We start from the raw sequence: 23,307 nt of genomic DNA, 5'->3' as shown, positions 1-23,307 counted from the left end.
CCCCACCAAACTTAGCCCATACCCCACCAAACTTAGCCCATACCAATCTTACGGCACACACAGAAAATCTTACTCTACATCCATACCAATCATATTCCACACAAACTCACATCAATTTTACTCAACAACACACGAATCTTACATAGTCTACAACTATATTAGATCATAAATCAACATTGCTTTAGACTGCAACATAAGAAATATTATGTCAACAAAATTATAGACAGCATCATAGATATATTATGTCAACAATATTATAGACAGCACCATAAGAAATATTATGTCAACAATATTATAGACAGCATCATAGAAATATTATGTCAACAATATTATAGACAGCACCATAAGAAATAAACAATTTTTTGCCTCTTGGGCATGTGAGCAATTATTGGCCGGAGGACTCCTTCATACTCAAAGTCTAGCTTTTTAAAAATTTAGCTATCTAAGATTTAGTATGGGTGAAACATACACCAAAAACTGGACATTAAATCAAAAGAAGTCCTCCCAACCGTTAGCTAAGGCATAAGGTCCCTGGCTCCTGACATAACCGTCCAAACATTAGCTGTGGTATAAAAATGTAGGCAATGCCTATAGCTATGGTATAAAAATGTAGGCAATGTCTATAGTTATGGTATCAAATTGTAGACAATGCCTATTGTATTGTCTGTAGCTATGGTATAAAAATGTAGGCAATGTCTATAGTTATGGTATAAAACTGTGGGTAATGCCTATTGTCTGTAGCTATGGTACAAAACTGTAGGCAATGCTTGTTGTCTTTAGCTATGGTATAAATCTGTAGGCAATGCCTATTGTATTGTCTGTAGCTATGGTATCAAACTGTAGGCAACGTCTATAGCTATGTTATAAAACTGTAGGCAATGTCTATAGCTATGGTATACAACTGTGGGCAATGCCTATTGTATTGTCTATAGCTATGGTATAAAACTGTAGGCAATGTCTATTGTATTGTCTGTAGCTATGTTATAAAACTGTAGGCAATGTCTATAGCTATGGTATAAAACTGTAGGCAATGTCTATAGCTATGGTATCAAACTGTAGGCAATGCCTATCGTGTAGTCAGGACAGGCAGGGACTGCCTTAGCTTAAATGGTACATCATTTTAATTATGAGCACAAAATTTGAAGAATGTTAAAAAATAAATCTAGTTTTAAACATGCTGCAATTCAAATGAGCATTTAAAAAACCTAACTAAACACATTTTGAGCGTAGAGTATGTGCTATGGGCAATGAAAATGTTAAATTATTTACTTACACACAATGAAAATGTGCCACATGTTTTTTTCAACACAACAAAAATGTGCAGCTTGTTGCAAGCTTTAAAGTAGTAACAATGTTGAAAAAAGAAGTGAGACCTGTTATTTGAACTAAAAAACCACAAGCACAACAGTCTACTCTATCATGGTTTAGTAGACTTTTTAATCATTCAAATAAGTACAGGCTGGATCAGAAGATACCAACTGTGGAGTTAGTTTAAAACTTTTCCATTCAATCAACCAATCAAATGTGATGTAACATTCCATCAATGGGTGGAGTTAGTTTAAAACTTTTCCATTCATTCAACCAATCAAATGTGATGTAACAGACTATCAATGGGTGGAGTTAGTTTAAAACTTTTCCATTCATTCAACCAATCAAATGTAACATTCCATCAATGGGTGGAGTTTAAAAATTCTTCCATTCAATCAACCAATGAAATGTAACATTCCATCAATGGGTGGAGTTAGTTTAAAACATTTCCATTCAATCAACCAATCAAATGTAACATTCCATCAATGGGTGGAGTTTAAAAATTCTTCCATTCAATCAACCAATGAAATGTAACATTCCATCAATGGGTGGAGTTAGTTTAAAACTTTTCCATTCAATCAACCAATCAAATGTAACATTCCATCAATGGGTGGAGTTTAAAAATTCTTCCATTCAATCAACCAATGAAATGTAACATTCCATCAATGGGTGGAGTTAGTTTAAAACATTTCCATTCAATCAACCAATCAAATGTGATGTAACATTCCATCAATGGGTGGAGTTAGTTTAAAACTTTTCCATTCAATCAACCAATCAAATGTAACATTCCATCAATGGGTGGAGTTTAAAAATTCTTCCATTCAATCAACCAATGAAATGTAACATTCCATCAATGGGTGGAGTTAGTTTAAAACTTTTCCATTCATTCAACCAATCAAATGTAACATTCCATCAATGGGTGGAGTTTAAAAACTTTTCCATTCAATCAACCAATCAAATGTAACATTCCATCAATGGGTGGAGTTAGTTTAAAACTCTTCCATTCAATCAGCCAATCAAATGTGATGTAACATTCCATCAATGGATGGAGTTTAAAAACTTTTCCATTCAATCAACCAATCAAATGAGATGTAACATTGCATCAATGTGTGGAGTTAGTTTAAAAACTGTTCAGGCATTGTGCTGTCATCAAGATTGATGCCAGACGGTACCGGATGAATCAGGATGTTACAGTTGGAACTCTGACCACTGGATGTGAAATCTGCCTCAAGGACCATGGGAGAACTCATGCAGGCTTCATTGCCTTTTCCTTTGCCGCGAGACTTGGTCTTGCGCAGGTTCCTTCTCCCCTGTGACAGGCGTTTGCTGGAGGCCTCTTGCTCTGAGCCCGAGCTGGACTCAGCACACATGGGGGACATGAGCTCAGGGTTGAACTGTTTGGGCTTACAGCTCCACCCAGACAGAGCTTTACCTGCTTCCATGGGGCGCAACATGCTGTGGGCAAAGGTGGGTTTGGGGGGAAGCTCTGGTTTCTTGCTCACTAGACGTGGGGTGTCCATGCGCTCAGACTGACCAGACGAGGAATCTGTCCTCTTATGTCCCCTCTCTCCTTCAGAACTCTGGGGGCTAACATTGCCTGAGGAAGTTTTGGGTCCACCAGCTGTCAGGTTCTGATGCGGGGCTTCAGGTTTGTGTTTTGATGCCAGCTTGTCCTGTTTGTGCTCAGCTTTTGCTCTCTTGTCCTGGCTACTTGACTGGATGTCTTTCTTGTCTGGTGGGTGCTCCAGGACTTCTTGTTTGTGCACAAAACCTGCACATGTCATGCCGCTTGCAGATGTCACACTTCCTGTAGATGTCACCCTCCCTGTAGATGCCACCCCCCCTGTAGAGGCCACTCTCAGATACCTGGCAGTGAGCTTAGCATCTCTGGCCACATCACCTGTGGACAGGTCCAGCCACTGTTTCTGGCATGTGAGGGCTGGACTCAAATCATATCTACCTGCCTGTCTACCAGGCACCTTCAGACTCTGGCTGCGTTTAGGTGGCAGGGTCATCAGAGGTTTGAACTGGGCAGCACCGCCTGTTTCTTCAGCCTCATCTGGATCAAGGTCAGAACAGGTCGAACTGTTTTCTTTATGAACCTGCCCTTTTTTCTGCATCTCAGTGCTATCATCTAGCACCATGAAAGGGCTGCAGTGGGGGATGTGTTGTCTGATTGGCTCTGGGCCTGTAGAGTCAGGACTAGAGTACTTGGCCTGTCCAGCTGCTAACTTGCTGCTGGCATCAAAGACTGGCAGCTCCTGTTGCTCACACACAGCTGCTTCTTGTCTCTGCATTTGGAGTTGACGGAATATTTCAAACTCCAGGTGAGACCTAATTAATAGAGGGAGATTGGAATCAATCAACTGTCAGACATTTGGAGTTGACGGAATATTTCAAACTCCAAGTGAGACCTAATGAATAGAGGGAGACTGGAATCAATCAACTGTCAGACATTTGGTCTCTGCTTTCAAAGGAATTAACAGCCGGTTTTGATCCAAATATTTATTACTCAATCAGAAAATGTAATCATTATTTATGACTAGTATTTTCTAACAGAGGAATAAACAGAGAGTGGTTTAGATCTTTTATGATTGTGTCAACCCACTGGTAATGACAGGACCAAATGTAAACACAAAATTGGTTCAGCAATTTTAGCATTGCTGCTGAACAGCACATTAAAGTAGAGACACTGCATTGAAGTTCTTTAACAAACACATTAACACAGACATGTGCATTGAAGTAGACATTAACACAGACATGTGCATTGAAGTAGAGATTAACACAGACATGTGCATTGAAGTAGAGATTAACACAGACATGTGGATTAAAGTAGATATTAACACAGACATGTGCATTGACAAATTTAAAATAAACAGTATTTATTATTTGTTTTTTTTTTCCCTCGACAACAAATAACATGAGTGAAAATATAATTATAAAGCCAGTTAGTTTTGGAATTGTTAAAATCAAGACACTAAAACTACAAACCTAATTTCTTTTTCCTTTTCTTCAGAAAGTATGTCAGTCCCAATACTATCTAACTTGAGGAGCTGTGCCAGGTAGGGCTCATTCGAGCAGAGTTTATCCTCAATTTTCTGTACTCGATGTTCCAGGCGAGCCCCCTCTAAGGCAACTGACATTGTTATTGGAATCATTTGATCCTAGAATAAAAAACATTGATGTGGGGAGGGTTTTTTTTTGTATGTTTCACCTTTTTCATTTGGTAACTTACCAAATGAAAAAGGTGAGACAAACCAAATGAAAAAGGTGAGACCAACCAAAGGAAAAAGATGAGACAAACCAAATGAAAAAAGTGAGACCAACCAAAGGAAAAAAGTGAGACCAACCAAAGGAAAAAGGTGAGACAAACCAAAAGAAAAAGATGAGACTTACTTTAGGTAGACTAACATCAGAGCCCCCACTAGAGATGCCATCATCCCCATAGTTTTGTGTGCTGTCTGAGTCTGTCAAACTATTTCTTTTGTCTGGTAAACCTGAGGTCCCAAGTAATGCATTCATGCGGAACAGCAGCTCTTCCACCAGGTACAGGATCTCAGCCATTGTAAACTCCTGCAAGATAGGCAACATGTTTTCAAACAATGCTAGACACATGCTAAGCTTTATGCTCTACATGCATTCATTTTTTTTTTCTATTTCTCTCCATCATATAATGTGTTGTCTATAAACAACTTGAAGCAATTTGATCAGATATTTACATCCTACACTTACAGTCACAACACATGACTTACTGGAGGCAGTGAGTTATCTATCTCCTCATGACAAGCCTCAGGACGGGATCCTGACCACTTGACCATTTTGTCCCAGTAAAATGACAAGAGTTGACTTGCTGGCATGGCAAGTACATGACAATTTTTGGTCTTTTTAAATCTATAGGCCAGGACACTAAAGATCTGAAATTACATTTTTTTTATTAACTCCTGTAGCATACATAATATGAAAAGCCTGAATTAATAATTACTTTTAATAGTCAATAAGGAAGTGAAAAATGAAATCATTTGACCCTCACCCCCCCCCCTCCCCTTTAAATCAACTTAAGAATGCTTACATAAGTCATAATGAAGCCATGACAAAATGTAAAGCTGAACATAAGAACAATATCAAGCCATGGATTTTGTTCCTGTGACAGAACTTGATTGTCCGACCAGTGGAATCTGCGTACGGACAGAGCTGTCATTGCCATCACACTTGACCACAGTGACCTCATGCTGAACTGGACAGCTCCAAACAGCCCAGTGCTCAGGGAGGAGAAGGCCAGAATAAATCCAATATACAGGCTCTGGGGAGACAATCAGCTTTGTTTTATGTTTGAAGACAACATTGACAAGATTAGCTGGATAACAAAGATGGGCAGTTACTTCACTTTAATCTCAAATAATACTAGATAGGCAGTTACTTCCCTTAAATCTCAAATACTACTAGATGGGCAGTTACTTCACTTAAATCTCAAATACTACTAGATGGACAGTTACTTCACTTAAATCTCAAATACTACTAGATGGGCAGTTACTTCACTTAAATGTCAAATACTACTAGATGGGCAGTTACTTCACTTTTTTCTCAAATACTACTTGGCTCCATGTATTCTACTTGACTACACCATGCGTATTCAAATGAATGTAGTTTAACATAAAAATGTGATAAGAAATGTGATAAGAAATGTGATAATATTCAAATCAATAAAAGTTTTTACCCCAGCCAGTAGCAGCTCCTGTTTACACCTGCGGTAGACACTTTGTAAACGCCAGAAAATCTGATGGTACCTCAAGACTTGCAGCAGCTTTAGCATGACACAGAACAACATGACAGAGACTAGGCCTTGCAGTATCTGCTGACACAAGTTAGGCTTGTTAGATTAACTACACAGCTCTTTAAAAACTGCAATCTACTAACTGACAAGAAACAATCCATTGACAAATCACACAACTTCTTACCTGATCCCAAAGAGCCACAAACCCAAGTGGAATAAACTGCTCATAAAAAGTGCTTCTTATGAACTCAACTGCTTCAGAAACCAGAATACAGCGATAAATATAGCACCCAGTATAGAGGAGAAATGATGTACACATCAACAGCTGGAGATGAGACAGAAATGATGTACACATCAACAGTATGTTATTTGTCATCACTTGCTATTCAGTGAATATATATATATATATATATATATATATATATATATATATATATATATATATATATATATATATATATACAGCTATATCTACAGAAAATAGCTCCAAAAATCACCAACTGTCTATGCGTTAGTCATTATTTTTTAAAATGAATCATCTTTTAAATGAGTGATAGAAATTACAAAGCGACACGCAAATCAAATAAGCATGTGTAAAAGGAAGTGTTTAGTCATACCTCAATATAGTTCCAGAAATGATAAAAGTACGATTTGCCCAGCATGATGATATGTTGAAGTTGGTTGTAGCACATCAAGAGAGTTATAACAATACAGAACAACTGGGGATGAAGCAAACCATTCAACCATTTTAGCACCACTGTAAACTTAGAGGACTGTATTATGTACCACCCCTGTAAACTTAGAGGACTGTATTATGTACCACCACAACTTAGAGGACTGTATTATGTATCACCACTGTAAACTTAGAGGACTGTATTATGTACCACCCCTGTAAACTTAGAGGACTGTATTATGTACCACCACTGTAAACTTAGAGGACTGTATTATGTACCACCATTGTAAACTTAGAGGACTGTATTATGTACCACCACTGTAAACTTAGAAGACTGTATTATGTACCACCATTGTAAACTTAGAGGACTGTATTATGTACCACCACTGTAAACTTAGATAACTGTATTATGTACCACCATTGTAAACTTAAAGGACTGTATTATGTACCACCACTGTAAACTTAGATGACTGTATTATGTACCACCATTGTAAACTTAGAGGACTGTATTATGTACCACCATTGTAAACTTAGAGGACTGTATTATGTACCACCCCTGTAAACTTAGAGGACTGTATTATGTACCACCCCTGTAAACTTAGAGGACTGTATTATGTACCACCATTGTAAACTTAGAGGAATGTATTATGTACCACCCCTGTAAACTTAGAGGACTGTATTATGTACCACCATTGTAAACTTAGAGGAATGTATTATGTACCACCACTGTAAACTTAGATAACTGTATTATGTACCACCACAACTTAGAGGACTGTATTATGTACCACCATTGTAAACTTAGAGGACTATTATGTACCACCATTGTAAACTTAGAGGAATGTATTATGTACCACCACTGTAAACTTAGAGGACTGTATTATGTACCACCATTGTAAACTTAGAGGACTGTATTATGTACCACCATTGTAAACTTAGAGGACTGTATTATGTACCACCACTGTAAACTTAGAGGACTGTATTATGTACCACCACTGTAAACTTAGATGACTGTATTATGTACCACCACTGTAAACTTAGAGGGCTGTATTATGTACCACCATTGTAAACTTAGAGGACTATTATGTACCACCACTGTAAACTTAGAGGACTGTATTATGTACCACCACAACTTAGAGGACTGTATTATGTACCACAACCACAACTTAGAGGACTGTATTATGTACCGCCATTGTAAACTTAGAGGACTGTATTATGTACCACCCCTGTAAACTTAGAGGACTGTATTATGTACCACCATTGTAAACTTAGATAACTGTATTATGTACCACCACAACTTAGAGGACTGTATTATGTACCACCACTGTAAACTTAGAGGACTGTATTATGTACCACCATTGTAAACTTAGAGGACTGTATTATGTACCACCACTGTAAACTTAGAGGACTGTATTATGTACCACCATTGTAAACTTAGAGGACTGTATTATGTTCCACCATTGTAAACTTAGAGGACTGTATTATGTACCACCCCTGTAAACTTAGAGGACTGTATTATGTACCACCCCTGTAAACTTAGAGGACTGTATTATGTACCACCATTGTAAACTTAGAGGAATGTATTATGTACCACCCCTGTAAACTTAGAGGACTGTATTATGTACCACCATTGTAAACTTAGAGGAATGTATCATGTACCACCACTGTAAACTTAGATAACTGTATTATGTACCACCACAACTTAGAGGACTGTATTATGTACCACCATTGTAAACTTAGAGGACTATTATGTACCACCATTGTAAACTTAGAGGACTGTATTATGTACCACCATTGTAAACTTAGAGGAATGTATTATGTACCACCACTGTAAACTTAGAGGACTGTATTATGTACCACCACTGTAAACTTAGAGGGCTGTATTATGTACCACCCCTGTAAATTTAGATGACTGTATTATGTACCACCATTGTAAACTTAGAGGACTGTATTATGTACCACCACTGTAAACTTAGAGGACTGTATTATGTACCACCACTGTAAACTTAGATAACTGTATTATGTACCACCATTGTAAACTTAGAGGACTGTATTATGTACCACCATTGTAAACTTAGAGGACTGTATTATGTACCACCACTGTAAACTTAGATAACTGTATTATGTACCACCATTGTAAACTTAAAGGACTGTATTATGTACCACCACTGTAAACTTAGATGACTGTATTATGTACCACCATGGTAAACTTAGAGGACTGTATTATGTACCACCATTGTAAACTTAGAGGACTGTATTATGTACCACCCCTGTAAACTTAGAGGACTGTATTATGTACCACCACAACTTAGAGGACTGTATTATGTACCACCATTGTAAACTTAGAGGACTATTATGTACCACCCCTGTAAACTTAGAGGACTGTATTATGTACCACCACAACTTAGAGGACTGTATTATGTACCACCATTGTAAACTTAGAGGACTGTATTATGTACCACCCCTGTAAACTTAGAGGACTGTATTATGTACCACCACAACTTAGAGGACTGTATTATGTACCACCATTGTAAACTTAGAGGACTGTATTATGTACCACCATTGTAAACTTAGAGGACAGTATTATGTACCACCACAACTTAGAGGACTATTATGTACCACCACTGTAAACTTAGAGGACTGTATTATGTACCACCACTGTAAACTTAGATAACTGTATTATGTACCACCATTGTAAACTTAGAGGACTGTATTATGTACCACCATTGTAAACTTAGAGGACTGTATTATGTACCACCACTGTAAACTTAGATAACTGTATTATGTACCACCATTGTAAACTTAAAGGACTGTATTATGTACCACCACTGTAAACTTAGATGACTGTATTATGTACCACCATTGTAAACTTAGAGGACTGTATTATGTACCACCATTGTAAACTTAGAGGACTGTATTATGTACCACCCCTGTAAACTTAGAGGACTGTATTATGTACCACCCCTGTAAACTTAGAGGACTGTATTATGTACCACCATTGTAAACTTAGAGGAATGTATTATGTACCACCCCTGTAAACTTAGAGGACTGTATTATGTACCACCATTGTAAACTTAGAGGAATGTATTATGTACCACCACTGTAAACTTAGATAACTGTATTATGTACCACCACAACTTAGAGGACTGTATTATGTACCACCATTGTAAACTTAGAGGACTATTATGTACCACCATTGTAAACTTAGAGGACTGTATTATGTACCACCATTGTAAACTTAGAGGACTGTATTATGTACCACCACTGTAAACTTAGAGGACTGTATTATGTACCACCACTGTAAACTTAGATGACTGTATTATGTACCACCACTGTAAACTTAGAGGACTGTATTATGTACCACCACTGTAAACTTAGAGGACTGTATTATGTACCACCCCTGTAAACTTAGATGACTGTATTATGTACCACCATTGTAAACTTAGAGGACTGTATTATGTACCACCCCTGTAAACTTAGATGACTGTATTATGTACCACCACTGTAAACTTAGAGGACTGTATTATGTACCACCACAACTTAGAGGACTGTATTATGTACCACCACTGTAAACTTAGATGACTGTATTATGTACCACCACCACAACTTAGAGGACTGTATTATGTACCACCACTGTAAACTTAGATGACTGTATTATGTACCACCACCACAACTTAGAGGACTGTATTATGTACCACCATTGTAAACTTAGAGGACTGTATTATGTACCACCACTGTAAACTTAGATGACTGTATTATGTACCACCACCACAACTTAGAGGACTGTATTATGTACCACCATTGTAAACTTAGAGGACTGTATTATGTACCACCCCTGTAAACTTAGAGGACTGTATTATGTACCACCCCTGTAAACTTAGAGGACTGTATTATGTACCACCATTGTAAACTTAGAGGAATGTATTATGTACCACCCCTGTAAACTTAGAGGACTGTATTATGTACCACCCCTGTAAACTTAGTGTATTATGTACCACCATTGTAAACTTAGATAACTGTATTATGTACCACCACAACTTAGAGGACTGTATTATGTACCACCCCTGTAAACTTAGAGGACTGTATTATGTACCACCATTGTAAACTTAGAGGAATGTATCATGTACCACCACTGTAAACTTAGATAACTGTATTATGTACCACCACAACTTAGAGGACTGTATTATGTACCACCATTGTAAACTTAGAGGACTATTATGTACCACCATTGTAAACTTAGAGGACTGTATTATGTACCACCATTGTAAACTTAGAGGACTGTATTATGTACCACCACAACTTAGAGGACTGTATTATGTACCACCATTGTAAACTTAGAGGACTGTATTATGTACCACCACAACTTAGAGGGCTGTATTATGTACCACCACTGTAAACTTAGAGGACTGTATTATGTACCACCATTGTAAACTTAGAGGACAGTATTATGTACCACCACAACTTAGAGGACTATTATGTACCACCACTGTAAACTTAGAGGACTGTATTATGTACCACCACTGTAAACTTAGATAACTGTATTATGTACCACCATTGTAAACTTAGAGGACTGTATTATGTACCACCATTGTAAACTTAGAGGACTGTATTATGTACCACCATTGTAAACTTAGAGGACTGTATTATGTACCACCACTGTAAACTTAGATGACTGTATTATGTACCACCATTGTAAACTTAGAGGACTGTATTATGTACCACCATTGTAAACTTAGAGGACTGTATTATGTACCACCCCTGTAAACTTAGAGGACTGTATTATGTACCACCCCTGTAAACTTAGAGGACTGTATTATGTACCACCATTGTAAACTTAGAGGAATGTATTATGTACCACCCCTGTAAACTTAGAGGACTGTATTATGTACCACCATTGTAAACTTAGAGGAATGTATTATGTACCACCACTGTAAACTTAGATAACTGTATTATGTACCACCACAACTTAGAGGACTGTATTATGTACCACCATTGTAAACTTAGAGGACTATTATGTACCACCATTGTAAACTTAGAGGACTGTATTATGTACCACCATTGTAAACTTAGAGGACTGTATTATGTACCACCACTGTAAACTTAGAGGACTGTATTATGTACCACCACTGTAAACTTAGATGACTGTATTATGTACCACCACTGTAAACTTAGAGGACTGTATTATGTACCACCACTGTAAACTTAGAGGACTGTATTATGTACCACCCCTGTAAACTTAGATGACTGTATTATGTACCATCATTGTAAACTTAGAGGACTGTATTATGTACCACCCCTGTAAACTTAGATGACTGTATTATGTACCACCACTGTAAACTTAGAGGACTGTATTATGTACCACCACAACTTAGAGGACTGTATTATGTACCACCACTGTAAACTTAGATGACTGTATTATGTACCACCACCACAACTTAGAGGACTGTATTATGTACCACCACTGTAAACTTAGATGACTGTATTATGTACCACCACCACAACTTAGAGGACTGTATTATGTACCACCATTGTAAACTTAGAGGACTGTATTATGTACCACCACTGTAAACTTAGATGACTGTATTATGTACCACCACCACAACTTAGAGGACTGTATTATGTACCACCATTGTAAACTTAGAGGACTGTATTATGTACCACCCCTGTAAACTTAGAGGACTGTATTATGTACCACCCCTGTAAACTTAGAGGACTGTATTATGTACCACCATTGTAAACTTAGAGGAATGTATTATGTACCACCCCTGTAAACTTAGAGGACTGTATTATGTACCACCATTGTAAACTTAGAGGAATGTATCATGTACCACCACTGTAAACTTAGATAACTGTATTATGTACCACCACAACTTAGAGGACTGTATTATGTACCACCATTGTAAACTTAGAGGACTGTATTATGTACCACCACTGTAAACTTAGAGGACTGTATTATGTACCACCATTGTAAACTTAGAGGACTGTATTATGTACCACCACTGTAAACTTAGATAACTGTATTATGTACCACCACAACTTAGAGGACTGTATTATGTACCACCATTGTAAACTTAGAGGACTGTATTATGTACCACCACTGTAAACTTAGAGGACTGTATTATGTACCACCATTGTAAACTTAGAGGACTGTATTATGTACCACCACTGTAAACTTAGATAACTGTATTATGTACCACCACTGTAAACTTAGAGGACTGTATTATGTACCACCACTGTAAACTTAGATAACTGTATTATGTACCACCATTGTAAACTTAGAGGACTGTATTATGTACCACCATTGTAAACTTAGAGGACTGTATTATGTACCACCACTGTAAACTTAGATAACTGTATTATGTACCACCATTGTAAACTTAGAGGAATGTATTATGTACCACCACTGTAAACTTAGAGGACTGTATTATGTACCACCATTGTAAACTTAGAGGACTGTATTATGTACCACCACTGTAAACTTAGATAACTGTATTATGTACCACCATTGTAAACTTAAAGGACTGTATTATGTACCACCACTGTAAACTTAGATGACTGTATTATGTACCACCATGGTAAACTTAGAGGACTGTATTATGTACCACCATTGTAACTTAGAGGACTGTATTATGTACCACCCCTGTAAACTTAGAGGACTGTATTATGTACCACCACAACTTAGAGGACTGTATTATGTACCACCATTGTAAACTTAGAGGACTATTATGTACCACCCCTGTAAACTTAGAGGACTGTATTATGTACCACCACAACTTAGAGGACTGTATTATGTACCACCATTGTAAACTTAGAGGACTGTATTATGTACCACCCCTGTAAACTTAGAGGACTGTATTATGTACCACCACAACTTAGAGGACTGTATTATGTACCACCATTGTAAACTTAGAGGACTGTATTATGTACCACCATTGTAAACTTAGAGGACAGTATTATGTACCACCACAACTTAGAGGACTATTATGTACCACCACTGTAAACTTAGAGGACTGTATTATGTACCACCACTGTAAACTTAGATAACTGTATTATGTACCACCATTGTAAACTTAGAGGACTGTATTATGTACCACCATTGTAAACTTAGAGGACTGTATTATGTACCACCCCTGTAAACTTAGAGGACTGTATTATGTACCACCCCTGTAAACTTAGAGGACTGTATTATGTACCACCATTGTAAACTTAGAGGAATGTATTATGTACCACCCCTGTAAACTTAGAGGACTGTATTATGTACCACCATTGTAAACTTAGAGGAATGTATTATGTACCACCACTGTAAACTTAGATAACTGTATTATGTACCACCACAACTTAGAGGACTGTATTATGTACCACCATTGTAAACTTAGAGGACTATTATGTACCACCATTGTAAACTTAGAGGACTGTATTATGTACCACCATTGTAAACTTAGAGGACTGTATTATGTACCACCACTGTAAACTTAGAGGACTGTATTATGTACCACCATTGTAAACTTAGAGGAATGTATTATGTACCACCCCTGTAAACTTAGATGACTGTATTATGTACCACCACAACTTAGAGGACTATTATGTACCACCACTGTAAACTTAGAGGACTGTATTATGTACCACCACTGTAAACTTAGAGGACTGTATTATGTACCACCACTGTAAACTTAGATGACTGTATTATGTACCACCACTGTAAACTTAGAGGGCTGTATTATGTACCACCCCTGTAAATTTAGATGACTGTATTATGTACCACCATTGTAAACTTAGAGGACTGTATTATGTACCACCCCTGTAAATTTAGATGACTGTATTATGTACCACCATTGTAAACTTAGAGGACTGTATTATGTACCACCACTGTAAACTTAGAGGACTGTATTATGTACCACCCCTGTAAACTTAGATGACTGTATTATGTACCACCATTGTAAACTTAGAGGACTGTATTATGTACCACCCCTGTAAACTTAGATGACTGTATTATGTACCACCACTGTAAACTTAGAGGACTGTATTATGTACCACCACAACTTAGAGGACTGTATTATGTACCACCACTGTAAACTTAGATGACTGTATTATGTACCACCACCACAACTTAGAGGACTGTATTATGTACCACCACTGTAAACTTAGATGACTGTATTATGTACCACCACCACAACTTAGAGGACTGTATTATGTACCACCATTGTAAACTTAGAGGACTGTATTATGTACCACCACTGTAAACTTAGATGACTGTATTATGTACCACCACCACAACTTAGAGGACTGTATTATGTACCACCATTGTAAACTTAGAGGACTGTATTATGTACCACCCCTGTAAACTTAGAGGACTATTATGTACCACCACTGTAAACTTAGAGGACTGTATTATGTACCACCATTGTAAACTTAGAGGACTGTATTATGTACCACCCCTGTAAACTTAGAGGACTGTATTATGTACCACCATTGTAAACTTAGAGGACTGTATTATGTACCACCCCTGTAAACTTAGAGGACTATTATGTACCACCACTGTAAACTTAGAGGACTGTATTATGTACCACCATTGTAAACTTAGAGGACTGTATTATGTACCACCACTGTAAACTTAGATGACTGTATTATGTACCACCACCACAACTTAGAGGACTGTATTATGTACCACCATTGTAAACTTAGAGGACTGTATTATGTACCACCATTGTAAACTTAGAGGACTATTATGTACCACCACTGTAAACTTAGAGGACTGTATTATGTACCACCACTGTAAACTTAGAGGACTGTATTATGTACCACCACAACTTAGAGGACTGTATTATGTACCACCACTGTAAACTTAGAGGACTGTATTATGTACCACCACCTACACCATCTTGTCAATACACACTACCACTTGACCTACCTCACAACCTAGAATGCAGTTATCCCAGATGGTAATGTAGCGGAACAAATACGTCGACATTATGTACGAGGCTGTGGACACATGCCCACTTGCTTCCACTTCATACAGCAAAGTTAGGGAACTAAAATTAGGGAAATAGAATGAACAGCTTTCTAAATAACTAGCTAACGTTTGTTTATTTATAACTTCATCAGTAAGACAAAATCTAAACTTGACAGTGCTCCAAAACCAGATTTGAATGCCAAATGTGAGGAGGACAACGAAACTGACCTGAATAAATTTGTGGCAGCATTATATAAAGTCATTTCAACAATCACAGCTTTAGTTTGCCTGTTAATCCAGTCCTCAGTTTCCAGGCCAATCAGCTGCTTGATGGCTTCATCCCTGTGGTCAGATTTGAGTGGGTTAATGCAGCACATAATGTTTTCATACTGAATCAACTCAAGTTTATGCTGGGGAATATCTACAAGACCATTCAAACAATCAACTTTATTTAACACTAGCCGTCGGTATCCCTTACGCATGAATTATAGGCCTATATATTTTAATATTTTAATGTTAAACTTGTTTGAGAAAAATATTTTATAAAATAGCCATGGCCAATACGCAATGTGCTTTACTACACGTTGAACGATATTAGTGACAAAGCAAAAGAAATAACTAAATAGCTAAAAACCCGACACATTTAAAATAACATAGGCTACCAATACCTATTAGAAAAACCAAATTATTTACATTATTAGTCAACACAACACCATATTAAATGCACACACAGATTAAGAGACTTAAATGATTCCGTTAAACCCCGCCTGTTCAATGGTATTCATGCTATTTTTTAAATTTGTGTTATTTTTGGCCAAGAAAATTGTATAAATTTCATAGCGTAAGTCTTGATAAGTAGATCTAAATCAAAATTGAATAAAATAGTTCATTTCTTTATATTCTAAAATTGGAAGATGACGCCATTAGTTTTGTTTTCTTTCCATATTTTAAACATGTGGCATGTGAGATCATTGTTGCGTTCTTGTCATGACAATAAACACTTTTCCGGCTGCATAGTTAAAAATGTGTTTCTACATTCGAATATGCCTTTACTTTTATTTTCCTGCTTTAAATAAAATTTAGTTTGTACACTTATAACATCAACACATTATTTTTAACAAAAGTCCATATCTTTAAGTTCTCCACATATTGCTGAACATACTGACCACATCGCGAGAAGTGCGCACATGGGCTTTTATATATTAGGATGGGAATATTCACCATCATGGTAACAAAATATTCAGCTCAAACCTTACCTTGAATGATTAAGCTGGAGTATATATCCAGATGTATCAAGCCAATAGTTTTGCCCCCAGAATCCTCGACTGAAGTGGTTGTCTGTTGCCTGATGCTGCTGTCTGAAGCTGTCTGATGAATTTGTGCCTGAACTGTTGTCAGTCATGTGAAAGCAGTCAAAGTTGGGTGCTAGATAATGTAAACTTTGGCAGGTCTTTGGTGCAAAAGTGAGTTGCCGTAGCTGGACATTTCCAATGACCAGTCCCAAAGTTTCCCCTGGGTGTAAACTCTGATTGCTCCAGGAGGTGTGAGAGTAGAGCGTGTCAATCAAAACAGTCTGGCTCCACCTGTACCAGCCACTGGCAGATCTCACCTTGAGGAAAGATGTGCTGTTCTCAGACCTGGAGAATAAAGTACAAAAATCTCAATTTTCTAGAAACCGATGCATGTAAGTTCAGCTAAAACAAAACAACAGTACAGGATGGAATATAAAATATTTAAGCAGGCAATCATATATATATAACACTTACTGTTTTACAAGAAAGGCGTCCTTTAAAGATTTATTAAGTTGATAATGGGCTGTGGTGTTTTTACCAAATGCCATAATACTTAAGAGTATGAACATGAAGACAAAGAAACAGAAATCCCTGAAAAACAAAATATTTTCATTAATTAAAAAAAAAGAGGTAAATTTTGAAGTGAATAATATAAAAGATTGTCTAAGTGAAACATACATGAGCAAAAGCATGGCTCGTCTCTGTTTGATGAGCTTCTTCCTTGATGACCTCAGCTGTTTCTCTTGTGGAGGTCCAGCAAATCTTAAATATCTTGACCTTGACCTCTCAGCAACACCCTGTTGTATAAATAGATGGTTAACTTTTTCAATACCATTACCCAAGTACTGAGATAAAACGTTAGAGTGTGAACCATTTATTTATATCTGTTCTTAGTGAACAAAATCAAAAGGTTTGATCAGAATCCATTGACCTACCCTTTGTAGCTCCTCCTCTTCCTCAGTCAAATGGCTGTAGGGCTGGATGTAGTCTCGACATATCACTCTCTCTCCATAAAACCCATCCTCATAATGATCAAAGACAGAGGCGTTGTTTCTTTGGCAGAGGGCAGTGTACAGCACAACCAAGAAAATCTGAAAGGACAAATTTATTTCATTCATCACACAATCATCAAAATATATATTTTATTCTCTTAATAGTTAAGTGGAACTAAAGTTGGCCTACACCCTTTAGACAGAAGAGGGAAAAATAACTTTAACAAGGTCAAGAAATGGGATTTTAAATTTTTAAAATTTTATTACACTTCAATTTTTAATACACTGAGGCTTTTTAGCTGTCTTGTTACACACATATAACAACACTGGTTCTAAACATTACAAGTAATAATATGAGAACAACTTACCAACAGAGGCTGTGCAATAAATATACACATCATTAAGCTAAAGTAAACTGATTGAAGCCACATGACGCTCTTGGTGTAGCCAAATCTAAAAACAATGATATAAGCTATTATCATTCAGAAAGTAGAAAAACTGTCAAACAGCACTGTGATAAAATGTGAAGTGTTACCTAAATGTACTAAACAGCACTGTGATAAAATGTGAAGTGATACCTAAATCTATTAAACAGCACTGTGATAAAATGTGAAGTGATACCTAAATCTATTAAACAGCACTGTGATAAAATGTGAAGTGATACCTAAATCTATTAAACAGCACTGTGATAAAATGTGAAGTGATACCTAAATCTATTAAACAGCACTGTGATAAAATGTGTTACCTAAATCTACTAAACAGCACTATGATAAAATGTGTTACCTAAATCTACTAAACAGCACCGTGATAAAATGTGTTACCTAAATCTACTAAACAGCACCGTGATAAAATGTGTTACCTAAATCTACTAAACAGCACCGTGATAAAATGTGTTACCTAAATCTACTAAACAGCACTATGATAAAATGTGTTACCTAAATCTACTAAACAGCACTGTGATAAAATGTGTTACCTAAATCTACTAAACAGCACTATGATAAAATGTGTTACCTAAATCTACTAAACAGCACTGTGATAAAATGTGTTACCTAAATCTACTAAACAGCACTGTGATAAAATGTGTTACCTGAATCCATACATGATGGTGATGGCAGCACAGGCACAAGACAGGCAGAAGCAGAGTGTCCAGGCAATGTAGCGACACCAAAAGGGAAGAAAAAATCTCCAGCTGGTGGCCAGCACCCCCACATCACAATGTTCAACTAGAGAGGACAAGTAGACCCATTGTAAGAGACATTCAGCAGCTGCTCTAGGCAGTTTCTTACATTGTATATTCTGACAGTATAATGAGTAAACCCACCATTCCTAGATTTCTGATTATACAATGTGTAAACCCACCATTCCTAGATTTCTGATTATACAATGTGTAAACCTACCATTCCTATACCTTCTGATAATGCAATGTATAAATCCACCATTCCTAGACCTCTGACAATACAGTGTGCAAACCCACCATTCCTAGACCTCTGACAATACAGTGTGTAAACCCACCATTCCTAGACCTCTGACAATACAATGTGTAAACCCACCATTCCTAGACCTCTGACAATACAATGTGTAAACCCACCATTCCTAGACCTCTGACAATACAATGTGTAAACCCACCATTCCTAGACCTCTGACAATACAATGTGTAAACCCACCATTCCTAGACCTCTGACAATACAGTGTGTAAACCCACCATTCCTAGACCTCTGACAATACAGTGTGTAAACCCACCATTCCTAGACCTCTGACAATACAATGTGTAAACCTACCATTCCTAGACCTCTGACAATACAGTGTGTAAACCCACCATTCCTAGACTTCTGACAATACAATGTGTAAAGCCACCATTCCTAGACCTCTGACAATACAATGTGTAAACCCACCATTCCTAGACCTCTGACAATACAATGTGTAAACCTACCATTCCTAGACCTCTGACAATACAGTGTGTAAACCCACCATTCCTAGACTTCTGACAATACAATGTGTAAAGCCACCATTCCTAGACCTCTGACAATACAATATGTAAACCCACCATTCCTAGACTTCTGACAATACAATGTGTAAACCTACCATTCGTAGATCTGACAATACAATGTGTAAACCCACCATTCCTAGACCTCTGACAATACAATGTGTAAACCCACCATTCCTAGACCTCTGATAATACAATGTGTAAACCCACCATTCCTAGACTTCTGACAATACAATGTGTAAACCTACCATTCGTAGATCTGACAATACAATGTGTAAACCCACCATTCCTAGACCTCTGACAATACAATGTGTAAACCCACCATTCCTAGACCTCTGATAATACAATGTGTAAACCAACCATTTCTAGACTTCTTGCCATCTGAGCTGATATCTGAGGTAGCCTTGACACGGTGCCTCTCTGCTGTAGCCTGACTGGTTGCATCTTCAAAGCCACTTGATGCCTGGTCTGTGTCATCTTCTAGAAGACAGTCAAACTTGATAATGGTCTCCCAAACAGGACATTTATCACAACATTTAGCAACAGCAATTCAACGCTAACAAAACTAGCACAGAGCTCGTAACAACAAACAAGTAAAAGACCTGCTAAAAGTGTCTGCTGCACTAGAGGGGCTGCTAAAGGTCCTGAGAGCTGGGGACTGGTTTGTGTGGTCTTCACACTGTTAGCACTTGAGCGTACCTGGTGTACATAACATAGGTACATACATAAGTTGAATTCAGACATTATAAAAGACTGCCTTACTATTTTACATTTGCTATAGGCTACATAGAATATATTCGTAAGTCTTTTTATAAAATAATCATGGTTTGAAAAGTAGTTAACTTAATCAAATCTGACAGCAAAACTCGTTAAAAACAAAAAAATATCTACTAACAGACTGTTGACGTTTCAGCCATTGCTTCTGGGCCCATTCTTGAATATTCTGCCAGTTTAGGATAGACTGGTCTAGGATGGAATATGTAACTGCAGACTGGGGTGCTGACTCCTCTTCTCCATCACTGACAAAGTCACTCACAGACTTGCCCGCAACAATAGCTTTGTCCTGTTGATGGCCTGGGTAGTGGACCTAAGGTAAACAACCAACTGTGGTATCATGTTGATGGCCTGGGTAGTGGACCTAAGGTAAACAACCAACTGTGGTAACATGTTGATGGCCTGGGTAGTGGACCTAAGGTAAACAACCAACTGTGGTAACATGTTCATGGCCTGGGTAGTGGACCTAAGGTAAACAATCAACTGTGGTAACATGTTCATGGCCTGGGTAGTGGACCTAAGGTAAACAATCAACTGTGGTAACATGTTCATGGCCTGGGTAGTGGACCTAAGGTAAACAATCAACTGTGGTAACATGTTCATGGCCTGGGTAGTGGACCTAAGGTAAACAATCAACTGTGGTAACATGTTCATGGCCTGGGTAGTGGACCTAAGGTAAACAACCAACTGTGGTATCATGTTCATGGCCTGGGTAGTGGACCTAAGGTAAACAACCAACTGTGGTATCATGTTCATGGCCTGGGTAGTGGACCTAAGGTAAACAACCAACTGTGGTATCATGTTCATGGCCTGGGTAGTGGACCTAAGGTAAACAACCAACTGTGGTATCATGTTCATGGCCTGGGTAGTGGACCTAAGGTAAACAACCAACTGTGGTATCATGTTCATGGCCTGGGTAGTGGACCTAAGGTAAACAACCAACTGTGGTATCATGTTCATGGCCTGGGTAGTGGACCTAAGGTAAACAACCAACTGTGGTATCATGTTCATGGCCTGGGTAGTGGACCTAAGGTAAACAATCAACTGTGGTAACATGTTCATGGCCTGGGTAGTGGACCTAAGGTAAACAACCAACTGTGGTATCATGTTCATGGCCTGGGTAGTGGACCTAAGGTAAACAACCAACTGTGGTATCATGTTCATGGCCTGGGTAGTGGACCTAAGGTAAACAATCAACTGTGGTAACATGTTCATGGCCTGGGTAGTGGACCTAAGGTAAACAACCAACTGTGGTATCATGTTCATGGCCTGGGTAGTGGACCTAAGGTAAACAATCAACTGTGGTAACATGTTCATGGCCTGGGTAGTGGACCTAAGGTAAACAATCAACTGTGGTAACATGTTCATGGCCTGGGTAGTGGACCTAAGGTAAACAACCAACTGTGGTATCATGTTCATGGCCTGGGTAGTGGACCTAAGGTAAACAATCAACTGTGGTAACATGTTCATGGCCTGGGTAGTGGACCTAAGGTAAACAACCAACTGTGGTATCATGTTCATGGCCTGGGTAGTGGACCTAAGGTAAACAATCAACTGTGGTAACATGTTCATGGCCTGGGTAGTGGACCTAAGGTAAACAACCAACTGTGGTATCATGTTCATGGCCTGGGTAGTGGACCTAAGGTAAACAATCAACTGTGGTAACATGTTCATGGCCTGGGTAGTGGACCTAAGGTAAACAATCAACTGTGGTAACATGTTCATGGCCTGGGTAGTGGACCTAAGGTAAACAATCAACTGTGGTAACATGTTCATGGCCTGGGTAGTGGACCTAAGGTAAACAATCAACTGTGGTATCATGTTCATGGCCTGGGTAGTGGACCTAAGGTAAACAATCAACTGTGGTAACATGTTCATGGCCTGGGTAGTGGACCTAAGGTAAACAATCAACTGTGGTAACATGTTCATGGCCTGGGTAGTGGACCTAAGGTAAACAATCAACTGTGGTAACATGTTCATGGCCTGGGTAGTGGACCTAAGGTAAACAATCAACTGTGGTAACATGTTCATGGCCTGGGTAGTGGACCTAAGGTAAACAATCAACTGTGGTAACATGTTCATGGCCTGGGTAGTGGACCTAAGGTAAACAATCAACTGTGGTAACATGTTGATGGCCTGGGTAGTGGACCTAAGGTAAACAATCAACTGTGGTTACATGTTCATGGCCTGGGTAGTGGACCTAAGGTAAACAATCAACTGTGGTAACATGTTCATGGCCTGGGTAGTGGACCTAAGGTAAACAATCAACTGTGGTAACATGTTGATGGCCTGGGTAGTGGACCTAAGGTAAACAATCAACTGTGGTTACATGTTCATGGCCTGGGTAGTGGACCTAAGGTAAACAATCAACTGTGGTAACATGTTCATGGCCTGGGTAGTGGACCTAAGGTAAACAATCAACTGTGGTAACATGTTGATGGCCTGGGTAGTGGACCTAAGGTAAACAATCAACTGTGGTAACATGTTCATGGCCTGGGTAGTGGACCTAAGGTAAACAATCAACTGTGGTTACATGTTCATGGCCTGGGTAGTGGACCTAAGGTAA

General features: G+C 38.2%; 1 protein-coding gene across 3 annotated transcripts in view; it reads right to left on the bottom strand.

Annotated features, from left to right (window-relative positions):
* Positions 1–2,366: 2,366 nt before the first annotated feature.
* The window catches only part of LOC131937260 (polycystin-1-like protein 1), a 94,467-nt gene continuing 73,526 nt past the window's right edge, over positions 2,367–23,307 (bottom strand). For 2 of the 3 annotated variants that reach the window (XM_059294546.1, XM_059294547.1), the window contains exons 30-48: positions 20,863–21,054; positions 20,570–20,666; positions 20,328–20,447; positions 19,071–19,206; positions 18,352–18,436; positions 17,927–18,082; positions 17,670–17,788; positions 17,466–17,582; positions 16,956–17,336; positions 15,928–16,041; positions 15,658–15,778; positions 6,697–6,798; positions 6,264–6,404; positions 6,023–6,157; positions 5,378–5,608; positions 5,061–5,222; positions 4,705–4,881; positions 4,300–4,472; positions 2,367–3,642 (exon numbers count right to left, since the gene is read on the bottom strand). In XM_059294546.1, the coding sequence (XP_059150529.1) occupies positions 2,424–3,642; positions 4,300–4,472; positions 4,705–4,881; positions 5,061–5,222; positions 5,378–5,608; positions 6,023–6,157; positions 6,264–6,404; positions 6,697–6,798; positions 15,658–15,778; positions 15,928–16,041; positions 16,956–17,336; positions 17,466–17,582; positions 17,670–17,788; positions 17,927–18,082; positions 18,352–18,436; positions 19,071–19,206; positions 20,328–20,447; positions 20,570–20,666; positions 20,863–21,054 (3,978 nt within the window). In that variant the 3' untranslated portion in view covers positions 2,367–2,423. The remainder of the gene's footprint in view (positions 3,643–4,299; positions 4,473–4,704; positions 4,882–5,060; positions 5,223–5,377; positions 5,609–6,022; positions 6,158–6,263; positions 6,405–6,696; positions 6,799–15,657; positions 15,779–15,927; positions 16,042–16,955; positions 17,337–17,465; positions 17,583–17,669; positions 17,789–17,926; positions 18,083–18,351; positions 18,437–19,070; positions 19,207–20,327; positions 20,448–20,569; positions 20,667–20,862; positions 21,055–23,307) is intronic. The other variant, XM_059294548.1, reaches the window with a different exon arrangement.

This window comes from Physella acuta, unplaced genomic scaffold (assembly GCF_028476545.2).
Source record: "Physella acuta isolate Inbredline_101_S28 unplaced genomic scaffold, ASM2847654v3 ptg000205l, whole genome shotgun sequence".
Classification (NCBI taxonomy): Eukaryota; Metazoa; Mollusca; class Gastropoda; family Physidae; genus Physella; species Physella acuta.
The sequence above is the reverse complement of the archived record's forward strand: the minus strand, read 5'-3'. Positions and strand labels throughout refer to the sequence as shown.